The sequence below is a fragment of the Argopecten irradians genome, chromosome 3 (genome assembly GCF_041381155.1).
Source record: "Argopecten irradians isolate NY chromosome 3, Ai_NY, whole genome shotgun sequence".
Lineage (NCBI taxonomy): Eukaryota > Metazoa > Mollusca > Bivalvia > Pectinida > Pectinidae > Argopecten > Argopecten irradians.
The window spans coordinates 26,833,312-26,856,411 of NC_091136.1; the positions used below are offsets into that span (position 1 = coordinate 26,833,312).

Here is a 23,100-nt window from a genome sequence, read left to right on the forward strand (position 1 = left end):
TTTCAATTAAAATATTGAGAACTTTCATGGCCATGAAATGGAACTTAAAAATACTTCAACAAAACATTAAACACACAACATTGATGAGAAACCCTTTGATATTGATTTTTTTAAGTTTTTAAATATCCAAGGTTTTACAAGCTGTATCTTCAGAGTGAAACTTCTATAGTCCCCAAATCATTTTCCATCTCCTTGTGTACAACTTTTAAGTCACATGACTTGTCATATGACCACATGAGTCACATGACTTCCATATAATGTATTTCCCGCCAATCTCCAAAATGGCAGTTGTTTCTGCTGGATTTTGGAAGGGAAAACATAATTTGTCTTAAATTGGAAGTTTTGCCAAATCAGTGAAAGGATTATTTCATTTCTGAATTTCTTTAAGCAAAGATGAACCCTTTGGGTAAGTTTTAATTTATCTGCATTTCTTTAATCAGCATGATATCTTTGCACACTGTTCCTATGCATACACAATGAAGATATTGGTTTGTGTATTTGTCATTTGTTATTGAATTATATTATCCATATAAACTCTCATGCTTTACTATTATAAGTTTATTTTGGACAATTACTTATTAACTTAGAATGTATAATACCAATCGCTGCATATCCCTGATAACAGATTTTCTTGGCATCAAACATTTGGCAGTATGGCCAAAAAAAAAAATGTCTGTTTATATATGGGTTAAAAGTTGTTTTGTTCATTTCATGTAATACTTGATGGAATGTAAAAATAAAATCCCAATATTCAAAACCACAGACATTGAATTTGTACATACATATACATCATGGATGGTAAAAGAAAATAGTTTTGAGTACGTTTCCTCCCTTGATCTGTCACTGGGAGTTGTGTCTTTTGTTTATCGACAACTGCTGTTATATTGAAAGGGAAAAATACAAAAATCATCAACAGAAACTTACAAAATATAATGATAATATAGATCTATATATGTACGAGCAACTTGAACTTAAGTGACAAATGAACTTATATTGCCGTGTAATGTATGGTAGCCTTATGAAGACTTGCTAAAGTCTGATGTATTGCATGAAGGTTTCTTGATGTTAGCGTTCTTATGAATTCAAAAGAAATTTGAGTGATATAAGTAACCAAATAATGTACCTTTTATTTGGCAAAAGCACATGGCCATTATTTATTATAAGTAAAAAGTTGGCAAAGCAAAACTCACGATAAAATGTTCTGCATGACAATATGTCGCCAACCAGTTACTATTAGGCTTACGAAGACTTGCTATAGTCCGATACATTACATGAAGTTTTTTTTATGTTAACGGCTAGCATTCTTGTGAATATAATGAAATAATGTACCTTTTATTTGGCAAAAGTATCTGGCCATGATTTATTAGTCAAAAGTCGTCAAAGCAACCCATGTTAGTTTTCTAAAAAGGAAACCAAAACATATCCGGAAATGGTAATATTTCTAATGTTATATTTTCCCAAAAATATTCTTAAATGTTAAGTGGATATTAAGATACGGATATGTTTACTTATTATTCTTTTTGTCTTTTAAAAGAGACATTAATAAAATTGATAGTTTAGTAATTAATAAAGAATTATAACAAGAGATCCCAGAGGGATCTTGGCTCCCACCAAAGAATGATCTATGTCTGGCAATTGAAAGATGGATCTTTTCTTTGCTTTTCAAACTTTTTCAAACATACTATATATATATTTGAGACAGATCCCTTCAAAACTTTGTGAGAAATAGCAGTAACAATCTTTAACTATCAAAATCCTTCTCCTTTGAGAACAAACTTTAAATATCAAAATCTAAGATGGCTGCCTGGCGGCCATCTTGTTGACTGATTGGTCCCAAAACGCAATATGCACAACTAGGGCCTAGGGGAACCTACATATGAAATTTGTGACAGATCCCTTCAGTACTTTCTGAGAAATAGCGATAACAAACTTTAACTATCAAAATCCAAGATGGCTGCCTGGCGGCCATTTTGTTGACTGATCAGTCTCAAAACCCAATATGCACAACTAGGGCCAAAGGGAAACCTACATATAAAATTTGAGGCAGATCCCTTTCAAAACTTTCTGAGAAATAGCGATGATGCAGATCCCTTTCAAAACTTTCTGAGAAATAGCGATAACAAACTTAACCAATCAAAATCCACGATGGCTGCCTGGTGGCCATCTTGTTGACCAATTGGTCCCAAAATTCGATATGCACAACTAGGGCCCAAGGAGAACCTACATATGAAATTTGAGACAGATCACTTCAGTGCTTTCTGAGAAATAGCGATAACAAATATTAACTATCAAAATCCAAGATGGCGTCCTGGCGTCTGTGCGGGACTATTGTTTCTATTGGTAACGGAATGATGTCAAAAGATGATATTCTGGGCTAACGTCATTTGATCGAGAGGTTTACAAATAGTTACGTTCCATCACAACTGGAGATACTAGTCTCGCACATACATTATCGGGTATTACGTTGTATGTGAATTAGTCCCGTTGGCATAATGATTTACCAAGAAATCACCGGAAACCAATTGTGGACAAAAAAGTGATTACTGTAAGCATCCCTTATCTCTGATGTGGGGCCTTATTTAAGTTTCTAGAAAAGTTCCTATCGAATGCAGACAAAATGTCCTTCCTTCTTTCTTTCAGCAACCTGGTGTGTTTTACTGACCAGTGATATCTGTCTCCAGATCTGCTATGGCTGCTATATTAGGCGAGGTGAAAGCATCAAAACTTCCCGCATCACTCTTGATTGTCCTGTTACCTCGTAAAACTGTATTGCCAAACAAAACCAGAACCTGAAAGCATGAATTGTAATAAGGCCATCACACTTAGTCTAACTGAAGTTTCTGTGGGCTGACCACTAGACCCAAATGAATGTGACATATCATATATCTTAGCTTAGTGTGGAAGATAATGATCAGCACTAACTAGAACTGTCACAAAAGTGGACGACTAATAACCCCCCCCCCCCCTGCAAAAATTGGTTAATAACTCCATAAATAGGGGTCATTACAGAACCTTAGCTTATTCAACTCCCCTTTATGTCAGGGTTTTGTGTACTAAATTTTCTGCCCTATCATTTGTACAGTTTTGAATCCCCACCCTATAAGGATGCTACCATTGTATTATGGGTGCTATCCCATGCTTAGTTTCAGAGAAGAAGTCGTTTATATGGAGATAGAAAAATTGCCCCCTTTTGGCCCCGCCCCTCTGGCCACTGGGGGGTAAGCCCAATTATTTGTACAGTTTTTAGTTAGTAGTCCATAAGGATGCTACCAGTCGAATTTTGTTGAAATCAGAGCAGTGGTTATGGAGAAGAAGTTGATTGTTGACGGACAACGGACCGACGGACGACAGACGACGGACGCTGGACGCCGGATGCCACGGTAGCTCAACTTGGTCCTTTGGACCAGGTGAGCTAATAAAGAAATCAATGTTTCACCAAACTCCTTTACCAGGTAGTAAGCATTTTGTCATATGTTACCTAACGTACCTCAGGAATACAGAACTGTCCTGCCACTACTAATGCTGACAGAAAGTTGTCTCGACCATCACTTCTCACTTCAAAAATTGGAATCTGTAAACAAATACATACTTAATAATTTCTTTTAACAGTAACTAAGTGAGTAGATGTTTCTTTTTCTTTTACATGGATTGTGTATGCACCAAAAGCAAAATAAACTAGAAATTGTCATAGACAATTTGGCGGGCTTTTCACTATATTTAGTTTACAATACCGTCATTGCCAGGTAAGCTAAGAACTAGGTAATGCATGGGTTTTAAAGTTGTAACCAATAAATGACCTTGACTTTCGGCCCTGAATAAAAGTGTTTTTATCACTATTTCTCAGAAAGTACTAAAGGGATCTTTCTGAAATTTCATGTGTAGGTTCCCCTTGGTCCCTAGTTATGCATATTGCATTTTGGGACCAATCGAAAAACAACATAGCCGACAGGTGAAGGAAGCAGGGAAAGAAGGAAAAGCAGAGAAAAGATCAGTCTTACAAAGATCCAATAAAGTTCACTCAATGGTGGGCGCCAAGATCCCTCTGGGATCTCTTGTTATAACAAGTTATTATTAGAAAAACATTGCCCTGAAGATTATCTTCAAATAACATAATTGCATGAAAGCTGTAAAACCAACGATAAGTTAGTTATGACCATTTAAACAATTTATTTATGATATGTGTATTTGACCCCTGTGAACTTGGGTCAAGGTCATTCCTTGTATCTGACTTTATAGCTCATACCCTGGACATCTTATATATGAAATATGAAGATCCTAGAACTTCAGGAGAAAAGTTTTCAAGTTTATTGTTAAAAACAGGACCTTAAACATTTGACCCTTACCGAAAACCTGAAGTTGCCATTTTTTGTAATAACATGTAGAGAGAAAAAGTTTACGCTTAAGATTATCTGCAAAAAATATTATTGGATGAAATCTGTGAAAAGAACTGTTAGTGAGTTATTAGCATTTTTAAATTTTAAGATATGATGTCATAGCGGCCATTTTGTTTTTTTGATGAAGATGAAAATCATATCAAACGTTAGAGAACATTAAAGGGGTCTTTTCTATAGCAATTGCAGACTATATTAGTCATTCAGTTCGACAATATATAATGTTAAACATTTTGGCGGGAATTTAGCAAAGATCAAAGGATTGTTCAAAATGGCATACAGCATTAACCGGAAGTGCTACCGAAAAATAAAAGACACAAAATTCATCAGTATGACATTCTGCATTGATATGTTAAAATAAACTTCGCAAAATCAAAAAAATAAATTCGTGAACTTTGACCCCATAGCAAACTTTTTTGTTTTACCTTTGATCTAATTGCTATTAATTACAGTTAGTCTTTTATACGATCTACATAAAACATCAAAAATATTTGCTGTATCTTAAACGGTTTTTGAGTTATGGCTGTTTTAAACTTTTTAGGCGGCCATCTTGGATTTTTGACCTACTTAAAAATGTTGCGGTCACCCCTTCAACTCATGCCATACAATATAACAATAAGGCCACTGGCATACCTCTTACCATTTTGAAGATCTTTTGGACACAAAAAAAGTGTAGAAGAATAATAATAATAACTAGAAATTGTCATAGACAATTTGGCGGGCTTTTCACTATATTTAGTTCATGGGTTTTGAAGTTGTAACCAATAAATGACCTTGACCTTCAGCCCTGAATAAAAGAGTTTTAGTGAAGATCTGCATGAAGTTTGATCAGCCGAAGAGAACTCTCATCTTAATCCAATTCATATTTCCAAATTCCCACTTTGAATTAGTGATTAACTTCACGACTTGCTTACCAACATATGAACAAGGGTAATCACTTATAAAAAAATATACTGTTACATAGGTTTTTTAGGAGGAGTTATCTTTCTTTGCACATATTAACCTCTGTCTCAAGAAGAAATATGAAATAAAATGGAGACTACGGCTTCAAATTTGACCCATACTTCAAACCGGAAGTTGACATTTTGAGCCCACCATCATCAGATGACTTTATAGCCCATCCCCTGGACATCTTATATATGAAATATGATGATCCTAGACCTTACAGAACTTCAAGAGAAAAGTTTTCAAGTTTATTGTTTAAAAACAGGACCTTTAACATTTGACCCTTACCGAAAACCGGAAGTTGCCATTTTTTGTAATGACATGTAGAGAGAAAAAGTTTACGCTTAAGATTATCTGCAAAAAATATTATTGGATGAACTCTGTGAAAAGAACTGTTAGTGAGTTATAAGCATTTTTAAATTTTAAGATATGACGTCATAGCGGCCATTTTGTTTTTTTGATGAAGATGAAAATCATATCAAACGTTAGAGAACAATAGAGGGGTCTTTTCTATAGCACTTGCAGACTATATTAGTCATTCAGTTCGACAATATATAATATGTTAAACATTTTGGCGGGAATTTAGCAAAGATCAAAGGATTGTTAAAAATGGCATACAGCATTAACCGGAAGTGCTACCGAAAAATAAAAGACACCAAATTCATCAGGATGACATTCTGCATCGATGTGTAAAAAGAAATTTCGCAAAATCAAAAAAAAATAAAATTTGTGAACTTTGACCCCATAGCGAGCTTTTTTGTTTGACCTTTGACCTAATTGCTGTAATTGAATAAAAGTTAGTCTATTATACGATCTACATAAAACATCAAAAATATTTGCTGTATCTTAAACAATTTTTGAGTTATGGCTGTTTTATACTTTTTAGGTATGACGTCATGGCGGCCATCTTGGATTTTTGACCTACTTGAAAATGTTGCGGTCACCTCTTCAACTCATGCCATACAATATAACAATAAGACCATTGGCATACCTCTTACCATTTTGAAGATCTTTTGGACACAAAAATGTGTAGAATAATAATAATAATAATAATAATAAAAAACAGAACAAAAACAATAGGGCTTTTCACCAAATTCGTTTATTTTTTTCAAACCCGATGTCAGTCATCTACAAGTTTTCAGCAAATCATGAAGCCTCTATACTATGTAGAACTTGAGAAGAAGTTCAAAATGTTTTTTCGTTTTTCACCGAAAATGGCGGCTGTGGCGGCATTATTGGAGTCAATCGGATCACCCGAAAAAAAGTTGAACACTTTTTAGAGAAAAATGTACAATTACAAAGATCAGTTCATGCAATTTCAGCCAAATAATCAACAGTAAAAAATTGAAAGAAATTTCAAAGTGGTTAAATGAGTTATGGCTGTCTAGGTTAAACCGCCATCTTGGATTTCGGATCGACCCGATATTTGAATTTGAATCAACACTTTGTCAAGGGATTGGTCACGGTGATCAGTTTCATGCAAGTTTCAGCCAAATCGGCACCAGTTGAATCTTGAGAAGATGTTTAAAATATGTGAATTGTCGAAAATTTGCAAAAAAATTCTTTGTTTAGAATATTTAATTACGTCATAAAAAATTGATTAGTGGACCAATTTTAAATTTGAAGACATCAAAATCTTCAGCCATGAGATACTGCATCGATGTATTGTAAAAAGTTTTGAAAAAATTGATATAAAAATAAAATCTAAAAATAGTCACCTTTTTTGTAAACTTTGACCCTCGGAGCGAGCTTTTTAACGATACACATATTTTGTGGAAACATGTCATGGATAAAAGTTGGATATGTTCATTCCCTACAATAAAATACCTTCAGATTTGAAATAGCTTTCATTACTTATTGAGTTATAGCAGATTTGGTGTTTTTAGGTGTTCCGTCATAGCGGCCATATTGGATTTTTTGACCTACTTAATTTTGTTCATGGAACACCTTCAGATGTTTGGTTTAAAATATACAAAGAAATCATTTTTATCATATGTCTTTGGCCGTTTGACCCATAATCGCACAGGAGGAAGAACTTAATAAGTTCAAAATAATTAATAAAACTTGAGAAAAGTTTTCAAGATGGCGCCTTTGAAATTGCGGCCATCTTGGATTTCGGACGGGCGACCCGAAAAATAACAACACTTTGTTCAAGGTCACCATGTCAGGATCATTTCATGCAAGTTTCAGCGTACCAAAAGTCACCAATACCAAGGCTTTCAAGAAGAATAAGTTCAAATTGAAGTTTTCAAGTTTGGCCCTGAGTGCCCTCTTGGATATCGGATCACCCGGTCAAAACATTAACAAACTTTGTCGGGACCATTCAGGATCATTTCATGCAAATTTCAGCCAAATAGGTTCTAGAAATTGAGAAGAAGATTTTTTAATGATTTTTCTCAAAAAAATATTGCATTTTTGAACTTTGTTCGGCCATCTTGGATTTCGGATTGACCAAAAATAACAACACTTTTTCGTTCTACATAACCATGTCAAAAATGAAAGTCATTGGCTTTGTGGCAACGAGCCAAATCGGCTGTCTCAATGAGCTTGAATTTTCAAAATGTGTTTTTCATGGCGGCAATGTGGCGGCTCTGTGACCTTGGATTTCGAAGGTCAAGCTCGTTTAACAAACCCGTAGTCAACTACCATGTACATGCATTTCATGCAAGTTTCAGCCAAATCGCACCAGTAGAACTTGAGAAGAAGTTTTTTTCGTGTGTTTTCACCGAAAAACGGCGGCGATGTTTGCCATCTTGGATTTCGGATCGACCCGAAAAAATAACAACACTTTGACATTTTAGAGAAAAATGTCAGGATCATTTCATGCAAGTTTCAGCCAAATGCTACTACATAACTTATTCAAAAATGAAAGTAAATGGCTTTTCAAGATTAACGAACTGGCGGCCATCTTGGATTTCGGGATCGACCCGAAAAATAACAACACTTTGTCCTTGGACCATGTCAGGATCATTTCATGCAAGTTTCAGCAAATCGCACCTAAGAACTTGAGAAAAGTTCAAAATGTGAAGTTTTATGTAGATGGCGGCTGTGGAAGATTTGGATTTCGGATCGACCCGAAAAATAACAACACTTTGTCGGGACATTTTCAGGATCATTTCATGCAAGTTTCAGCCAAATCGCTATTTCTACACTTGAGAAAGTTCAAAATGTGTTTTCAAGATGGCGATTTGGCGGCCATCTTGGAGTGGATCGACCCGAAAAATGGCTGCATCATTGCAAGTTTCAGCCAAATCGAACCAGTAGAAACTTGAGAAGAAGTTCAAAATGTTTCTAAAAAATAGTCACTTTTTTGTAAAGGAGATGTTTTTAACCTCTAGCGAGCTTTTTAACGAGACATTTTTTGTGGAAACATGTCATGAGTAAAAGTTAGATATGTTCATTCCCTACAATAAAATACCTTCAGATTTGAAATAGCTTTCATACTTTTTGAGTTATAGCAGTTTTTGTGGTTTTAGGTTTTACGTCATGGCGGCCATTTTGGATTTTTTGACCTACTTAATTTTGTTCATGGATCACCTTCAGATACATGGTTTTAACATACTGAAATCGTTTTTATCCTATGTCTTACCGTTTGAACGATAGAGCGTTCACAAAAACAGGAAGAAGAATAATAATAATAAGAACTAGAAAATTGTCACCGGGACAATTTGACGGGCTTTTCACCTAAAAGCTACTCCGTTCAAGGTAATTCATAAAACACTTGGTAGCGCTTAGTTTCAACGTACCAAAAGTCCAATACCAGGTCTTAGGCCTTTCAGAACTTTACAATAAGTCATTTGAAGATTTTAGGATTGTTATGCCCGAGTGCCCTTTGATATAGGTCAAGGTCAATCACATTAACAAACTTGGTAGGCATTTATGTCAGCATGCTTCATGCTTAATATTAGGTCTCTAGGCCTTCTAGAAATTGAGAAGAAGATTTTTTAATGATTTTGTCGAAAAATTGCATTTTTGAACTTTGTCCCTTATTTCCAACCGGAAGTTGACGTTTTACAGAAAAGTTGTAACAAAATCAATTGTTTCATTTTTTATTCTACATAACATATCCAAAAATGAAAGTAATTGGCTTTGTGGTTAACGAGCTACGGCTGTCTCAATGAGCTGAATTTTCACAGGATTATTTTCATAACTCTACAATCACACGCACTCTGTGACCTTGGATGAAGGTCAAGCTCGTTTATTTTTTCAAACCCGATAGTCAACTACCTAAGCTTACTTCATGCAAAACATGAAGCCTCTATACCATGTAGAACTTGAGAAGAAGATTTTTTCGTGATTTTCACCGAAAACGGCGATTTTGCACTATGAGTCAATAAACAACCGGAAGTTGACATTTTAGAGAAAAATGTACAATTACAAAGTTTCTCAGTATGCTATTCTACATAACATATAAAAAAATGAAAGAAATTGGCTCAGTGGTTAACGAGTTATGGCTGTCTAGGTTAAACCGGAAGTGACGTCATTGCGGCCATATTTGAATTTGAATCAACACCATATTAACAAGAATTAGTCACGGTGATAAGTGGAAGATCTTGTGTGAGTTTGGGCTTGATCGGACTGGTGGAATCAGAGGAGATGTTTAAAATATAATTGTCGAAATTTGCAAAAAAATCTTAGTTAAATATTAATTACGTCATAAAAAATTAATTAGTGGACCAATTTTAAGTTTGAAGACATCCAAACTTCAAAATGACATCCTGAATCGATGTATTGAAAAAAAGTTTGGGGAAAAAATGAATAATAAAAAAAAATCTAAAAATAGTCATTTTTGGTAAACTTTGACCTAATAGCGAGCTTTTTAACGAGACATATTTTGTGGAAACATGTCATGGGTAAAAGTTAGATATGTTCATTCCCTACAATAAAATACCTTCGGATTTGAAATAGCTTTCATACTTTTCGAATTATAGCAGAGTTTGTGTTTTTAGGTTTTACGTCATGGCGGCCATTTTGGATTTTTTGACCTACTTAATTTTGTTCATGGAACACCTTCAGATACATGGTTTAAACATACTGAAATCATTTTTATCCTATGTCTTACCGTTTGACCGATAGAGCGTTCACAAAAACAGGAAGAATAATAATAATAATAATAAGAATAAGAAACTTAACGAAAACAGAGGTCTTTTCACCAAAAAGTCAAAAGCCCTGGTTTTAAGAATAAGAATCACTTAACTCACAATAGGAAAAATAGTGCAAAATTGCTCCCAAAGTTTAATTTTGAACTTACAACCAACAATGAGGCTTTTGATACCATAAAATATGCCTAATAAGTTCAAACAAAGTAATTTATATGAAAATAGTAGGTTGACCTTTTCACAAAGGTCAAATTCTATTGCCGTCTAAGGCCCCCAAAACCCTATCATTTTCACCATTTCAAATCCCAAACCTGAAAATGCTACCATTAAGATGCTATAAATTGTCACCGGGACTTATTTGACGGGCGTTTTCACCTAAAACCTTTTGACCCCACCCAAGGTCATTCCCACTTGGTAGCGCTTAGTTTCAGCCCAAAAGTCCAATACCAGGTCTTTCAGAACTTTACAATAAGTCATTTGAAGATTTAAGGATTGTTAGCCCGAGTGCCCTTTGATATAGGTCAAGGTCAATCACATTAACAAACGTTGTAGGCATTTATGTCAGCCCTGCTTCATGCCTAATATTAGGTCTCTAGGCCTTCTAGAAATTTGAGAAGAAGATTTTTTTAATGATTTTGTCGAAAAATTGCATTTTTGAATTTTTGTCCCTTATTTCCAAACCGGAAGTTGTCGTTTTACAGAAAAGTGATGATAATTAAAATTAATTGTTTCATTTTTTATTCTACATAACATATCCAAAAATGAAAGAAATTGGCTGTGTGTGGTTAACGAGCTACGGCTGTCTCAATGAGCTGAATTTTCACAGGATTCATTTTCATATCTCTACAATCACACGCACTCTGTGACTTTGGATGAAGGTTAAACTCGTTTATTTTTTCAAACCCGATAGTCAACTACCTAAGCTTACTTCATGCAAAAACATCAAGGCTCTATACCATGTAGAACTTGACAAGAAGTTTTTTTCGTGATTTTCACCGAAAACGGCGATTTTGCACTATGAGTCAATAAACAACCGGAAGTTGACATTTTTAGAGAAAAATGTACAATTACAAAGTTTCTCAGTATGCTATTCTACATAACATATAAAAAAATGAAAGAAATTGGCTCAGTGGTTAACGAGTTATGGCTGTCTAGGTTAAACCGGAAGTGACGTCATTGCGGCCATATTTGAATTTGAATCAACACCATATTAACAAGAATTAGTCACGGTAATCAGTTGAAGATCTTGTGTGAGTTTGGCTTGATCGGACTGGTGGAATCAGAGGAGATGTTTAAAATATAATTGTCGAAATTTGCAAAAAAATCTTAGTTAAATATTAATTACGTCATAAAAAATTAATTAGTGGACCAATTTGATTTTTGAAGACATCCAAACCTTCAAAAAGACATCCGGATCAATGTATTGAAAAAAATTGGAGAAAAAATGAATAATAAATAAAAATCTAAAAATAGTCACATTTGGTAAACTTCGACCTAATAGCGAGCTTTTAAACGATACATATTTTGTGGAAACATGTCACGGGTAAAAGTTAGATATGTTCATTCCCTACAATAAAATACCTTCGGATTTGAAATAGCTTTCATACTTTTCGAATTATAGCAGAGTTTGTGTTTTTAGGTTTTACGTCATGGCGGCCATTTTGGAATTTTTGACCTACTTAATTTTGTTCATGGAACACCTTCAGATACATGGTTTAAACATACTGAAATCATTTTTATCCTATGTCTTACCGTTTGACCGATAGAGCGTTCACAAAAACAGGAAGTAGAAGAATAATAATAATAATAATAAAAAAAACAGAACAAAAACAATAGGGCTTTTCACCAAATTGGTGAAAAGCCCTAATTAACTTACATTATATATAATAATAAAAATACTGAAAGAGGTATCTTCATAATTCCAATTGTTCTGAAATCAAAACGATTTTTTAAGTGTTCCAGCAAAATTAATGTAGTGTAACTTACTTACTTTTGGAGAAAATCAACTTTTTGTGTCCCTATTTCCTTGATGCAAATATTCACTTTTGCCTTACTTTGAAGGTCTTTATCACTATGGTGTTTATTCCCGTTGAAAACAAGCGTTCTGACGCCCTTTGCGGGTGAAGTTCATTTTACGAATTTAAAGTCAACAAAAGGGAGCGGAACAATATCAAGAAACAATGCATTTTCAGCTCTAATATCGACATTAAGTTGGGCACAGAACTCGATACTGGATAATAAGAATTTCCTGTAATAGTTGCAATAGGAAAATATTACGATGTCAGTAAATAAATGTTTAATTTCTTTCGTTTCATTCAATTCCTAAATTTGATGATTTGATCCCGAACATTCCAGTACTAGTGACGTCACTTTTGGTAGGATGAATGAAACGGCAGTCAGTCCCACCAAACAGTGACGTCACAATCACCGGAATGACATCGCTTACATATTTCCCACGGTAGTAAAAAGAAGTACACACTCATTTGGTTTAGCAAATGCATCTTTTCTTGATCATCAAAGAAGCGTTTCGCTTTGAGCGAAATTGTGTAAATAACAGGCAATTTGCTTTCGTTTTGAATGCCATCTTCTGTATATATATTGAAAAAGTTGCAGGATGAACAGAATACACGGTCAATATCTTACTTTACAAGTTTTATTTTGGTGTCGACAGGGAAAACCGAGATGACTCGGCAAAACCTCCTCATCTCATCTCATCGCACAAACGATAGCAGTATCGCTATTAATTATAGCAAAACAAAAATGTCCAACGTTGAAAATATTGCAAGTACATTCATTATTTACATAAAACAGTAATTTTAATAATCATTTATTTCATCCAGACTAAACAATTTGCAAATCCCATACACCACCTGCAAGGAGATGTCCTTGGCCTTTTGCTACCCACGATGCTCTCGATCGTGGTCTTATATCATGTAACATATCATGGGATATTAAATCTAGATATATCTGTTTTCGACAGTTAAATTTCTATGAACATGTGTAAAACAAGAGGCCCAGGAGGGCCTGTATCGTTCACCTGGTTTGTAATGCCAAGTAATGTTCTGAATACAGGTTCATTGTTTCTTTTTGAAGGAATTTTAGTATTAACCTCTATTTCCCCTATTGGGCCCCACCCCTCCTGCCCCCAGGGGGTCAGAGCCAATATTTATACAAGTTCTGTTCCCCTTCCCCCAAGGATGTTTATGGCCAAATTTGGTTACAATCCATGCAGAACTCTAGGACAAGTAGCGTTTTATAGGATTTACCTTTATTTTCCCTATTGGGCCCCCGCCCCTCCTGCCCCCGGGGGGTCAGAGCCGAAATTATACAAGTTCTGTTCCCCTACCCCCTAGGATGTTTGTGGCCAAATTTGGTTACAATCCATGCAGAACTCTAGGACTAGTAGCGATTTAAAGGAAATTTTGACGGACGGACGACGGACGGACGACGGACGGACGACGGACGGACGACGGACGACAGACGCCGCGCCATGACATAAGCTCACCGGCCCTTTGGGCCAGGTGAGCTAATAAAACTAACCAGCAGTATATAATATCATTACGACCATTGAATCCATTAAATTACCTGAGAGCCTGTGAGCACAATTGGTTTACCAAGGTTCTCACACATAAAGGACAAGGCTGAAGCTGTGTACGCCATTGTATCAGTTCCATGAAGAACAACAAATCCATCGTACTCGTCATAGTACGTCTGTAATATAGAGACACATTATCAAAATCAGTTCCCTTTTACTCAGTAACACCAAAGGTTACTATCCACTTATATTACTCATGACTAGTAGTGATTTAAAGGAATTGTTGATGGACGGACATGGATAGAAAAATGATGGATAGACTGACAATGGAGGGATGGACATAGGATTGTAGTTTTTCTATATACAATGTAACACTGTTTCAAGGTCTGTAACTCAGCTGGCCATAAAACACTTACTTATATAAAACAAAAGCATGATTCTTAATATTCTTGAACATTTATTGACCAATGAACACAGAGAAAGAATGCCAAGACACCTACCAAGCCTGACAAACAGATCAAATGTAAAATACATAATGAGATATCATTGGCTATCTTAGACCAGTACTTACTGAGATATCATTGGCTATCTTGCACTAATACTTACTGAGATATCATTGGCTATCTTGGACCAGTACTTACTGAGTTATCCATTGCTATCACGGACCAGTACTTACTGAGATATCATTGGCTATCTTGGACCAGTACCTACTGAGATATCATTGGCTATTTTGGACCAGTACTTACTGAGATATCATTGGCTATTTTGGACCAGTACCTACTGAGATATCATTGGCTATTTTGGACCAGTACTATACGAGATATCATTGGCTATCTTGGACCAATACTTACTGAGATATCATTGGCTATCTTGGACCAGTACTATCCGAGATATCATTGGCTATCTTGGACCAGTACTATCCGAGATATCATTGACTATCTTGGACCAATACTTATAGAGATATCATTGGCTATCTTGGACCAGTACTATCCGAGATATCATTGGCTATCTTTTACCAGTACTAACTGAGATATCATTGGGCTATCTTGCACCAATACTTACTGAGATATCATTGGCTATCTTTGACCAGTCACTCATTGTCATATTACTTGAATCTAACAGTGGGTTGTATTCCTTTATGTGATATTTCACTCTACGTCCAGTCCTCATTGGCCTACAAAACAAAGCAATTATTTTCAGCATAAACCTTGGGCAAAGTTAATTATCTATATAGTTAACATGTTCGACCCAAATAGCACCCATGTCCCTATAGCGCCCCTACCGCTTTTGAAGCCTCAATTTCAATTCAAATCTCAGCATAGCATCAACAAACTAAACTAGAAATTGTCACTGGGACAATTTGACAGGCTTTTCACCTAAAAGCTACTCCGTTCAAGGTCATTCATAATAAACTTGGTAGTGCTTAGTTTCAACGTACCAAAAGTCCAATACCAGGTCTTAGGCCTTTCAGAACTTTACAATAAGTCATTTGAAGATTTTAGGATTGATAGCCCGAGTGCCCTTTGATATAGGTCAAGGTCAATCACATTAACGAACTTGGTAGGCATTTATGTCAGCATGCTTCATGCTTAATATTAGGTCTCTAGGCCTTCTAGAAGTTGAGAAGAAGATTTTTTAATGATTTTGTCGAAAAATTGCATTTTTGAACTTTGTCCCTTATTTCCAACCGGAAGTTGACGTTTTACAGAAAAGTTGTACCAAAATAAATTGTTTCATTTTTGATTCTACATAACATATCCAAAAATGAAAGTAATTGGCTTTGTGGTTAACGAGCTACGGCTGTCTCAATAAGCTGAATTTTCACAGGATTATTTTCATAACTCTACAATCACACGCACTCTGTGACCTTGCATGAAGGTCAAGCTCGTTTATTTTTTTCAAACCTGATAGTCAACTACCTAAGCTTACTTCATGCAAATCATGAAGCCTCTATACTATGTAGAACTTGACAAGAAGATTTTTTCATGATTTTCACCGAAAACGGTGATTTTGCATTATGAGTCAATGATGAACCGGAAGTTGACATTTTAGAGAAAAATGTACAATTACAAAAAAAAGCAATAAATTTAGAAAACAAAATACAAAGTTCATGGCTAGTGCTGCAAATGTTGTTTACCGAGTACCTCATTTATCAAAGGAACTATGGTGCAATGCATATAATATTTCTATTAGGAAAATGAAATGACAAAAACTAAGGGTCAAATGTTCATTTTAAAGAATTGGTTACTTGCGATCAAAAATCAAAAAAACTTTGACCTCTGTATATCACACAATTAATGGGGCAGACGTGTGTTGTAAATTGGTTCACATTACTTACAACTTTTTTATACATGTAATGTGGTGACCAAACAGTTGTAAAAAAACATTTTGATAGAGGCATCCAACTAATGGGCAACAACCAATGGCCTAATGTCTGGTGAACACAACTGACACAAAAGTCAACAAGTAAAACTGTTTAATATGTTTTTTCTGTTTGTAGCAAATAAAGAATGCGCTAATTTGCAAAAAAAAATGGCATACTGCATCGTAATGCAAAAAAATTGACGAAAATTGAATAATGAAAAAAAAAAACTAAAAATAGTAACATTAGGTAAACTTTGACCTCTAGTGAGCTTTTTAACGAGACATATTTTGTATTAACATGTACAAAAAAAATTTAGATATACCAATTCCCTACAATAAAATACCTTCATATATGAAATAGCTCTCATACTTTTTGAGTTATAGCATTTTTTGTGTTTTTAGGTTTTCCATCATGGCGGCCATATTGGATTTTTTGACCTACTTAATTTTGTTCATGGAACACTTTCATTTACATGGATTAAGCATACTGAAATAATTTTTATCCTATGTCTTACCGTTCGTCCGATAGAGCGTTCACAAAAACAGGAAGAAGAATAATAATAAGAATAATAATAATAATAAGAATAAGAATAAGAAACTTAACGAAAACAATAGGTCTTTTCACAAATAGTGACAAGCCCTAATAATTAACATACATTATATATAATAATAATAATAAAAATACTGTAAGAAATATCTTCATAATTCCAATTGTTCTGAAACCAGAACGATTTTTTAAGTGTTCCAGCAAATTTAATGTTGTGTAACTTAACTTACTTTTGAAGAAAATCGTCTTTTTGTGTCCCTATTTCCCTGATGCAAATTTTCACTCGGAAGGTCTTTATCACTACGGTGTTTATTCACGTTGAAAACAAGCGTTCTGACGCCCTTCGCGGGTTAAGTTCATTTTACGAATTTAAAATCAACAAAAGGAGCGGAATAATATCAAATCAAAGTACTGAAAGTACTAAATGGCTCGGTCTCGATATTAGGAGGAATATATTTCTAAGGTCAATACTACTGTAGTTTTGTACAATAAGAAATAAATTTGGCTGGTGTTCCTTCCAGTTTGGACTTTTGAGGATTCCTTGGACACCAAGGTGTAAAATAAGAGACACATACTAAAATCTTGGAAGCCCATTCTAATATTTCCTATGATGTTATATGTCAAATGATTTTATAACACCTTTAGCATTTTCCTTGTTAATTTGATGTTAATGAAAATATCCATTCTTAATGACTATTGTCATCAAGTTCCTGGGACCACAGTATCAGTTAACATGTATTGTTTTGCAGCAGAGAAAGACAAGGGGCATACTTTTCTATGCCAAAATGTCTTAAATATAGAATATGTCTGTCCTCTAGAAGACTTATCAATATCACCATGTGATTTTTTAATAAATTGGTCAATTGGTCTACTTTTAACAAGTTTGTAATTATTCTTTTGTAAAACAGCAAGTTGATTGATATACATTGTATCCGAACTTCAATTCAAACCGGATAACTTGTTAGCTCACCATAGACCATGAAATTGTTTGTACACTTTCTTAACTTCAGGATCGTTTTACAAAATTACAAATGAATTTTTCTACAACATTTTTTTTTTCAAATCCCCATACCTCTGATGAGTAAAATAAAACTGTCATTACAAGTGAATCAAATATTTTCAGTTTAAGATGAACAGGAAGAGATACATTCCTTTATTTCTTATAAACAGCAAACACCGATTTAATTGTTTGTTCAGCAGGTTTTTCCCCTTTCTTTAAAAACGCTACCACTAACATTATTGTCTGTACCTAGATATGTAAACAATTCTTATAAATCTAATTTTGTATTCCATAACATCAACTGGTGTTGTGGTACCGATTTACGTCTTGAGAATATCACAATTTTTATCTTTCTGATATTAAGTTCTAATTTCCATGTTATGCAATATTGTTAAAATTCATGTAACACTTGTTGTAGACCATCAGATATTTCTGATATCATAACAGTGTTATTGGCAAATAGTATGATAAAAAGTTTGGGATACATTCCAATATCATATACCGTAAAAACTGGTTTAATTTTGCGCAGGTAATTTTTAGGGCTGAAAATGCTTAAAAAATCTAACTATCAGTATATTTTGCACATCAACAAAATGGGGAAAACAATGTCCAGGGAGTCCCAAAACCGATGTATGAAGGTGACAATTTCAATGCAAAATATTCCCCATAAATGCTTGACAACTTGCACAAAAAGTGTTGTATTTAGAAGAAATAACATATGAAAACCGCATTGTGTTTGTTTTCTTTTATTGGTCACCGTAACCTGAAACTGAAATATCTAGCAGATGTCCAAAACATTGGCGGTCTGGTCCGCCGTACTCCTTGCACATGTCAATTTTTTGAGATATTACACATGAATAGTAATCAGGAATATTTGAAAAGAGTAGAATATATTTACTTAAATTGGCACAATAAGTAATTAGTGTGTTTGAGATCATTAACAATCAACAGCAACCAGCTAGCGGATACGTAGTTTAGCTTGCAACAATCACAGTGTGCATAATTTGTCAAGATTTGTAAGACAAAATATTCTTTTCCACCAGGTAAGATTCTAAGTCATAAAGGTAGATTGAAAAAAGGAAGGGAGATAAAATAACCAGATAAATATTTGTTGCGGGATCAGACTGGGTTGATTATCGGCGATCAGGTAGCTCAGTCAGAAGAGCTACATTTTCTTCTCTCCTGTTACAGAATTGGCACCCAACTAAATAACCAACGGTTGTGGTGTTTGAAAGGGTCTCGTATGTATTCAAAAAAAGAGGGAGGAGTGTAGCGGGACTGGACTGGGTCGATTATCGATGACCAGGTAGTTCAGTCGGTAGAGCTGTGACTAGAGCACTCAGCTAGTGTTCGGAGAGTCCCGGGATCGAATCCCGGTCTTGCCGTTACATTTTCTCCTCTCCTGTTACATATGGTACCATGCATGTAGATATTCAAGGTAAATCAATAATGTTCGCTGATCTTGCAGAATTGCCTTACAGTGTTATAATGAATGCAGTAAATGTATGTTTCATTGGTGTGATTGATTTAAAGGCAGTTCATGTGGTGACCAAAAAAAAGGTAAAATCAATACTTTCAGAGTGATCAGGGAACATTGATAGTCAAGGCGGGGGAAAACATAAGACGACCTGTGTTATACAAATAATGTTTAATTGATTTTCATTAAATTGTCTCGAAGGTGATGACGAGTGTGTTATGAACGATAAGCTTAATATGTTTTTGACAAAAAGTATTAACAGCTAATGTCATATTGTGTTTTAAATTTAAATAATCTTTTATTTATTCATTTCATTTCAAGCATGTTCATGTCATAGAATATTAACAAATATCAGGTATATGCTTAAATCATATTACAGTTAAATTCAGAATTAGGAATTTGAAGATGATGATAGTAATTATTTTCGGATTGAAAATCATTACAATATTAAGCTTCCACAGTTGAAAATTACTTCTTTTTGTTCACACAATTCTTCTCCTAGACTGTTTCCAGTTGAAATGATACATGCATGCTGACATTCTGTAAAACATAAGGAAACAATAAATGTATTAACAGAGTAATTACTGAAAAGGCTAATATCATATAATTAAACATTTTAATCATAAATAGCAATACCAGCATAGAGGAAATATTATTGAAGTTTAATTCCCGCTGTTCTTCAGTCCTCCTGTTCTTACATGTAAGAGTTTTGTCCTTCATAAATTGATTGTAATATACAGTCTATAGCCGTTGTTATATAATGTGCACAAAGAAGTATAAATACACACGTATGCATGGGTACAGTGGTAAATTAATAAGTTATACAGAAAATGATGGTGCGCAAAGTCTATTTTGTTGAGTAAAAAGTTAAAAAAACTAACATAGTTCACACCCTAAGATGTAATCGCACTAAAAACAGTGATCATGTGGGCATTTGTAAGACTGTGCCAGGTGGTAGAGATTAGTTCCGCTCGAGTGATCACACAATGCAAGTGAGAGTCGGGAATATGTTTATGTAAGTTTTAATTGCTAATCTCTGATGCTTGTTGGTAAAATATAACTCAGGATAATTGCTAAACAATTAACAGTTTTCTCTACATTTGTTACAGATTGAAACAGCTTTTTAAGTGCCGTTTTACGGAAGAATTATGAAGAAGAAATCGGCATTTTCGTCGATCTAGTAGTCCAAAAAATATCACTTCGAGTTATATGAACATTCCATATATGATTTATGTCATTCGGCCAAAAATTTATACTTCGTATTACCTAGTTTAATGAATATGCTGTATGTATATGATCAGAACGTCAAGCTCCTGTGGTGAAAATAACTAAAATGTTTTAAAAGTATGGTTTAGTGGTAATCTCTGAATGTGCTTTAGTATATAGATATAATCTGATATTTATACATGTGCTTATAAAATTATCGATAATAATGGATGTGGTAAACATTCATACCTTATTAACTGCCGTTAGTTTAAAGATTACGCCACCTTGGACATTTACAAAATGTTCACCGTCTGTCACGTGCTATTTTATCGGTAGTCCAAGTTTGTCCAAAATTTTGTTAGAGTTGTCTTTCTTCCATTGTGGATTTACACGTACATGTGGCATAACGCAGTCGTGATAAACAAATCTCCATATCGTCCTGAAATATATTTGCTCCCGAACTAATGTGATTCAAATTGTAAAAATCATTATTGTAACAATTTTAATGTTTGAGGTGAAATATAGATTTCATTTTTTCCGTTGCGGGATAATTGTCACTAGTAGGGACTAAACGCGTGGGGCGAAGCGAAGCATTTTCGGGACGAAACGTCTTCATGTATTGAAAACAACATTTTCAGGACGAAAAGTCTAGATACATTGTACACAATTCAAGTGAAAATTTTCCAATCTAAGATCATTTGGACGATGTATATGGTAAGGATATGAAAGCAGTTATCTACTATTCCTATTTCAACATTACAGATACGCTTATTTCAGTAACTTTCATACTCAAAATTTGCTATTTAAAATTCCCGGTAAAATCAAAGTTGTTGAATACACTGCCGCTAGGAGCGCTAGTATCTGCGAGCAAGTTCTTAGCCAATCATATTGAGGAAATTGACTGTGAGAGAATTTTGCAACCACGATCACAATGGCGAGGTAACCCTTGCCAAAAACAATGCATTTTCAGCTCTAATATCGACATTAGTCGGGCACAAAACCCGATATCGGATAATAAGAATTTCCTGTAATAGTTGCAATAGGAAAATATTACGATGTCAGTAAATAAATGTTTAATTTCTTTCGTTTGATTCAATTTCTAAATTTGTTGACTTGATCACCAACATTCCAGTGACATCACTTTTACATGTAGTAGGAGTGAATGAAACGGCAGTCAGTCCCGCCAAACAATCACCGGAATGACGTCGCCAAGGACGTATATGAGAAGGATAAGTCACACTGCGTTTTGGGGAAGTCCAAGGCAGGCGCTTTTGTGTTAGTGCACTGACCGTGACGTTGGGCGACGACTGATTTTCCTTTGATATCCGCCGGCGCAGCCTTTGATGTAGCTTGCGGGTGCGATGGTTACCGTCTTACTTTCTGAAGCGGGGCTGTCATTTCATGAGCTGTCGATCTTTTTTAACAAAAATTTAAGACATATCCTCTAAATATTCCGTCTTTAAAGCAAGTAATATACGTCGTGAAATTTAATAACCTTTACAATGGTGTTTCGTTTGACTCGATAAGACAAGTATTTGTTGAGAAAAACGGTTTTTATTCCCGGTTCATAGGCGTCTCGCGTGGTGTTTAGTAATGTAAAGAGACAGTCACGAATCCTTCTCACTTATAAATCCTTGACGTCGCTTACATAATTCCCACGGTAGTAAAAAGGAGTAAACACTCATTCGGTTTAATGAATGCAACTTTTCTTGATCATCAAAGAAGCGTTTCGCTTTGAGCGAAATCGTGTAAATAACAGACAATTTGCTTTCGTTTTGAAAACCGTCTTCTGTATGTATAATGAAAAAGTTACATGATAAACAGAATACCAGGTCACTATCTTACAATACAAGTTTTATTTTGGTGTCAACAGGGAAAACAGAGATGACTCTGCCAAACCTCCTCATCTCATCTCATCGCAAAAACAATAGCAGCATCGATATTAATTATAGCAAAATAAAAATGTCCAACGTTGGAAATATTGCAAGTTCATTCATTATTTACATAAACCAGTAATTAGTATAATTATTTATTTCGTCTAGACTAAATAATTTGCGAATCCCATACACCGCCTGCAAGGAGACGACATTGGCCTATCGCTACCCACGATGCTCTCGATCGTGGTCTTATATATTATGTAACTTTTCATGGGATATTAAATCTAGATATATCTGTTTTCGACAGTTAAATATCTATGAACATGTGTAAAACAAGCAATCTCAACTGCTATTCCGAGGCCGTAAAATGCAATCTTAATCACCTCAGCCAAAACACAGGGGCACGCAAATTATGACAGAAACGTTTACTAGTAATTTGTCATTTAAAAGTATTGGAGACCTTTTGATATGCACGTGTATATATCATGACGTTTCAAGTGGCTGCCCGTATTATTTTTTGTGAAAAATGAATTATATATATTATATATATGTTATAAAATTCGGTTAGCTTTTTATTGTCATTATTGTTATATACACTGTATGTGATATTTAAACGAAAACACATATTTTACCTAAGAAGCCAATTATATATATAATGT

General features: G+C 34.7%; 1 protein-coding gene across 1 annotated transcript in view; it reads right to left on the reverse strand.

Moving 5' to 3' along the window:
- Nucleotides 1–2,119: 2,119 nt before the first annotated feature.
- LOC138318036 (L-asparaginase 1-like) overlaps nt 2,120–23,100 on the reverse strand; it is a 30,750-nt gene continuing 9,769 nt past the window's right edge. Inside the window, exons 2-5 of the mRNA XM_069260073.1 lie at nt 15,033–15,144; nt 14,021–14,146; nt 3,488–3,571; nt 2,120–2,789 (exon numbers count right to left, since the gene is read on the reverse strand). Coding sequence (XP_069116174.1) covers nt 2,655–2,789; nt 3,488–3,571; nt 14,021–14,146; nt 15,033–15,144 — 457 coding nt within the window. The 3' untranslated portion in view covers nt 2,120–2,654. The remainder of the gene's footprint in view (nt 2,790–3,487; nt 3,572–14,020; nt 14,147–15,032; nt 15,145–23,100) is intronic.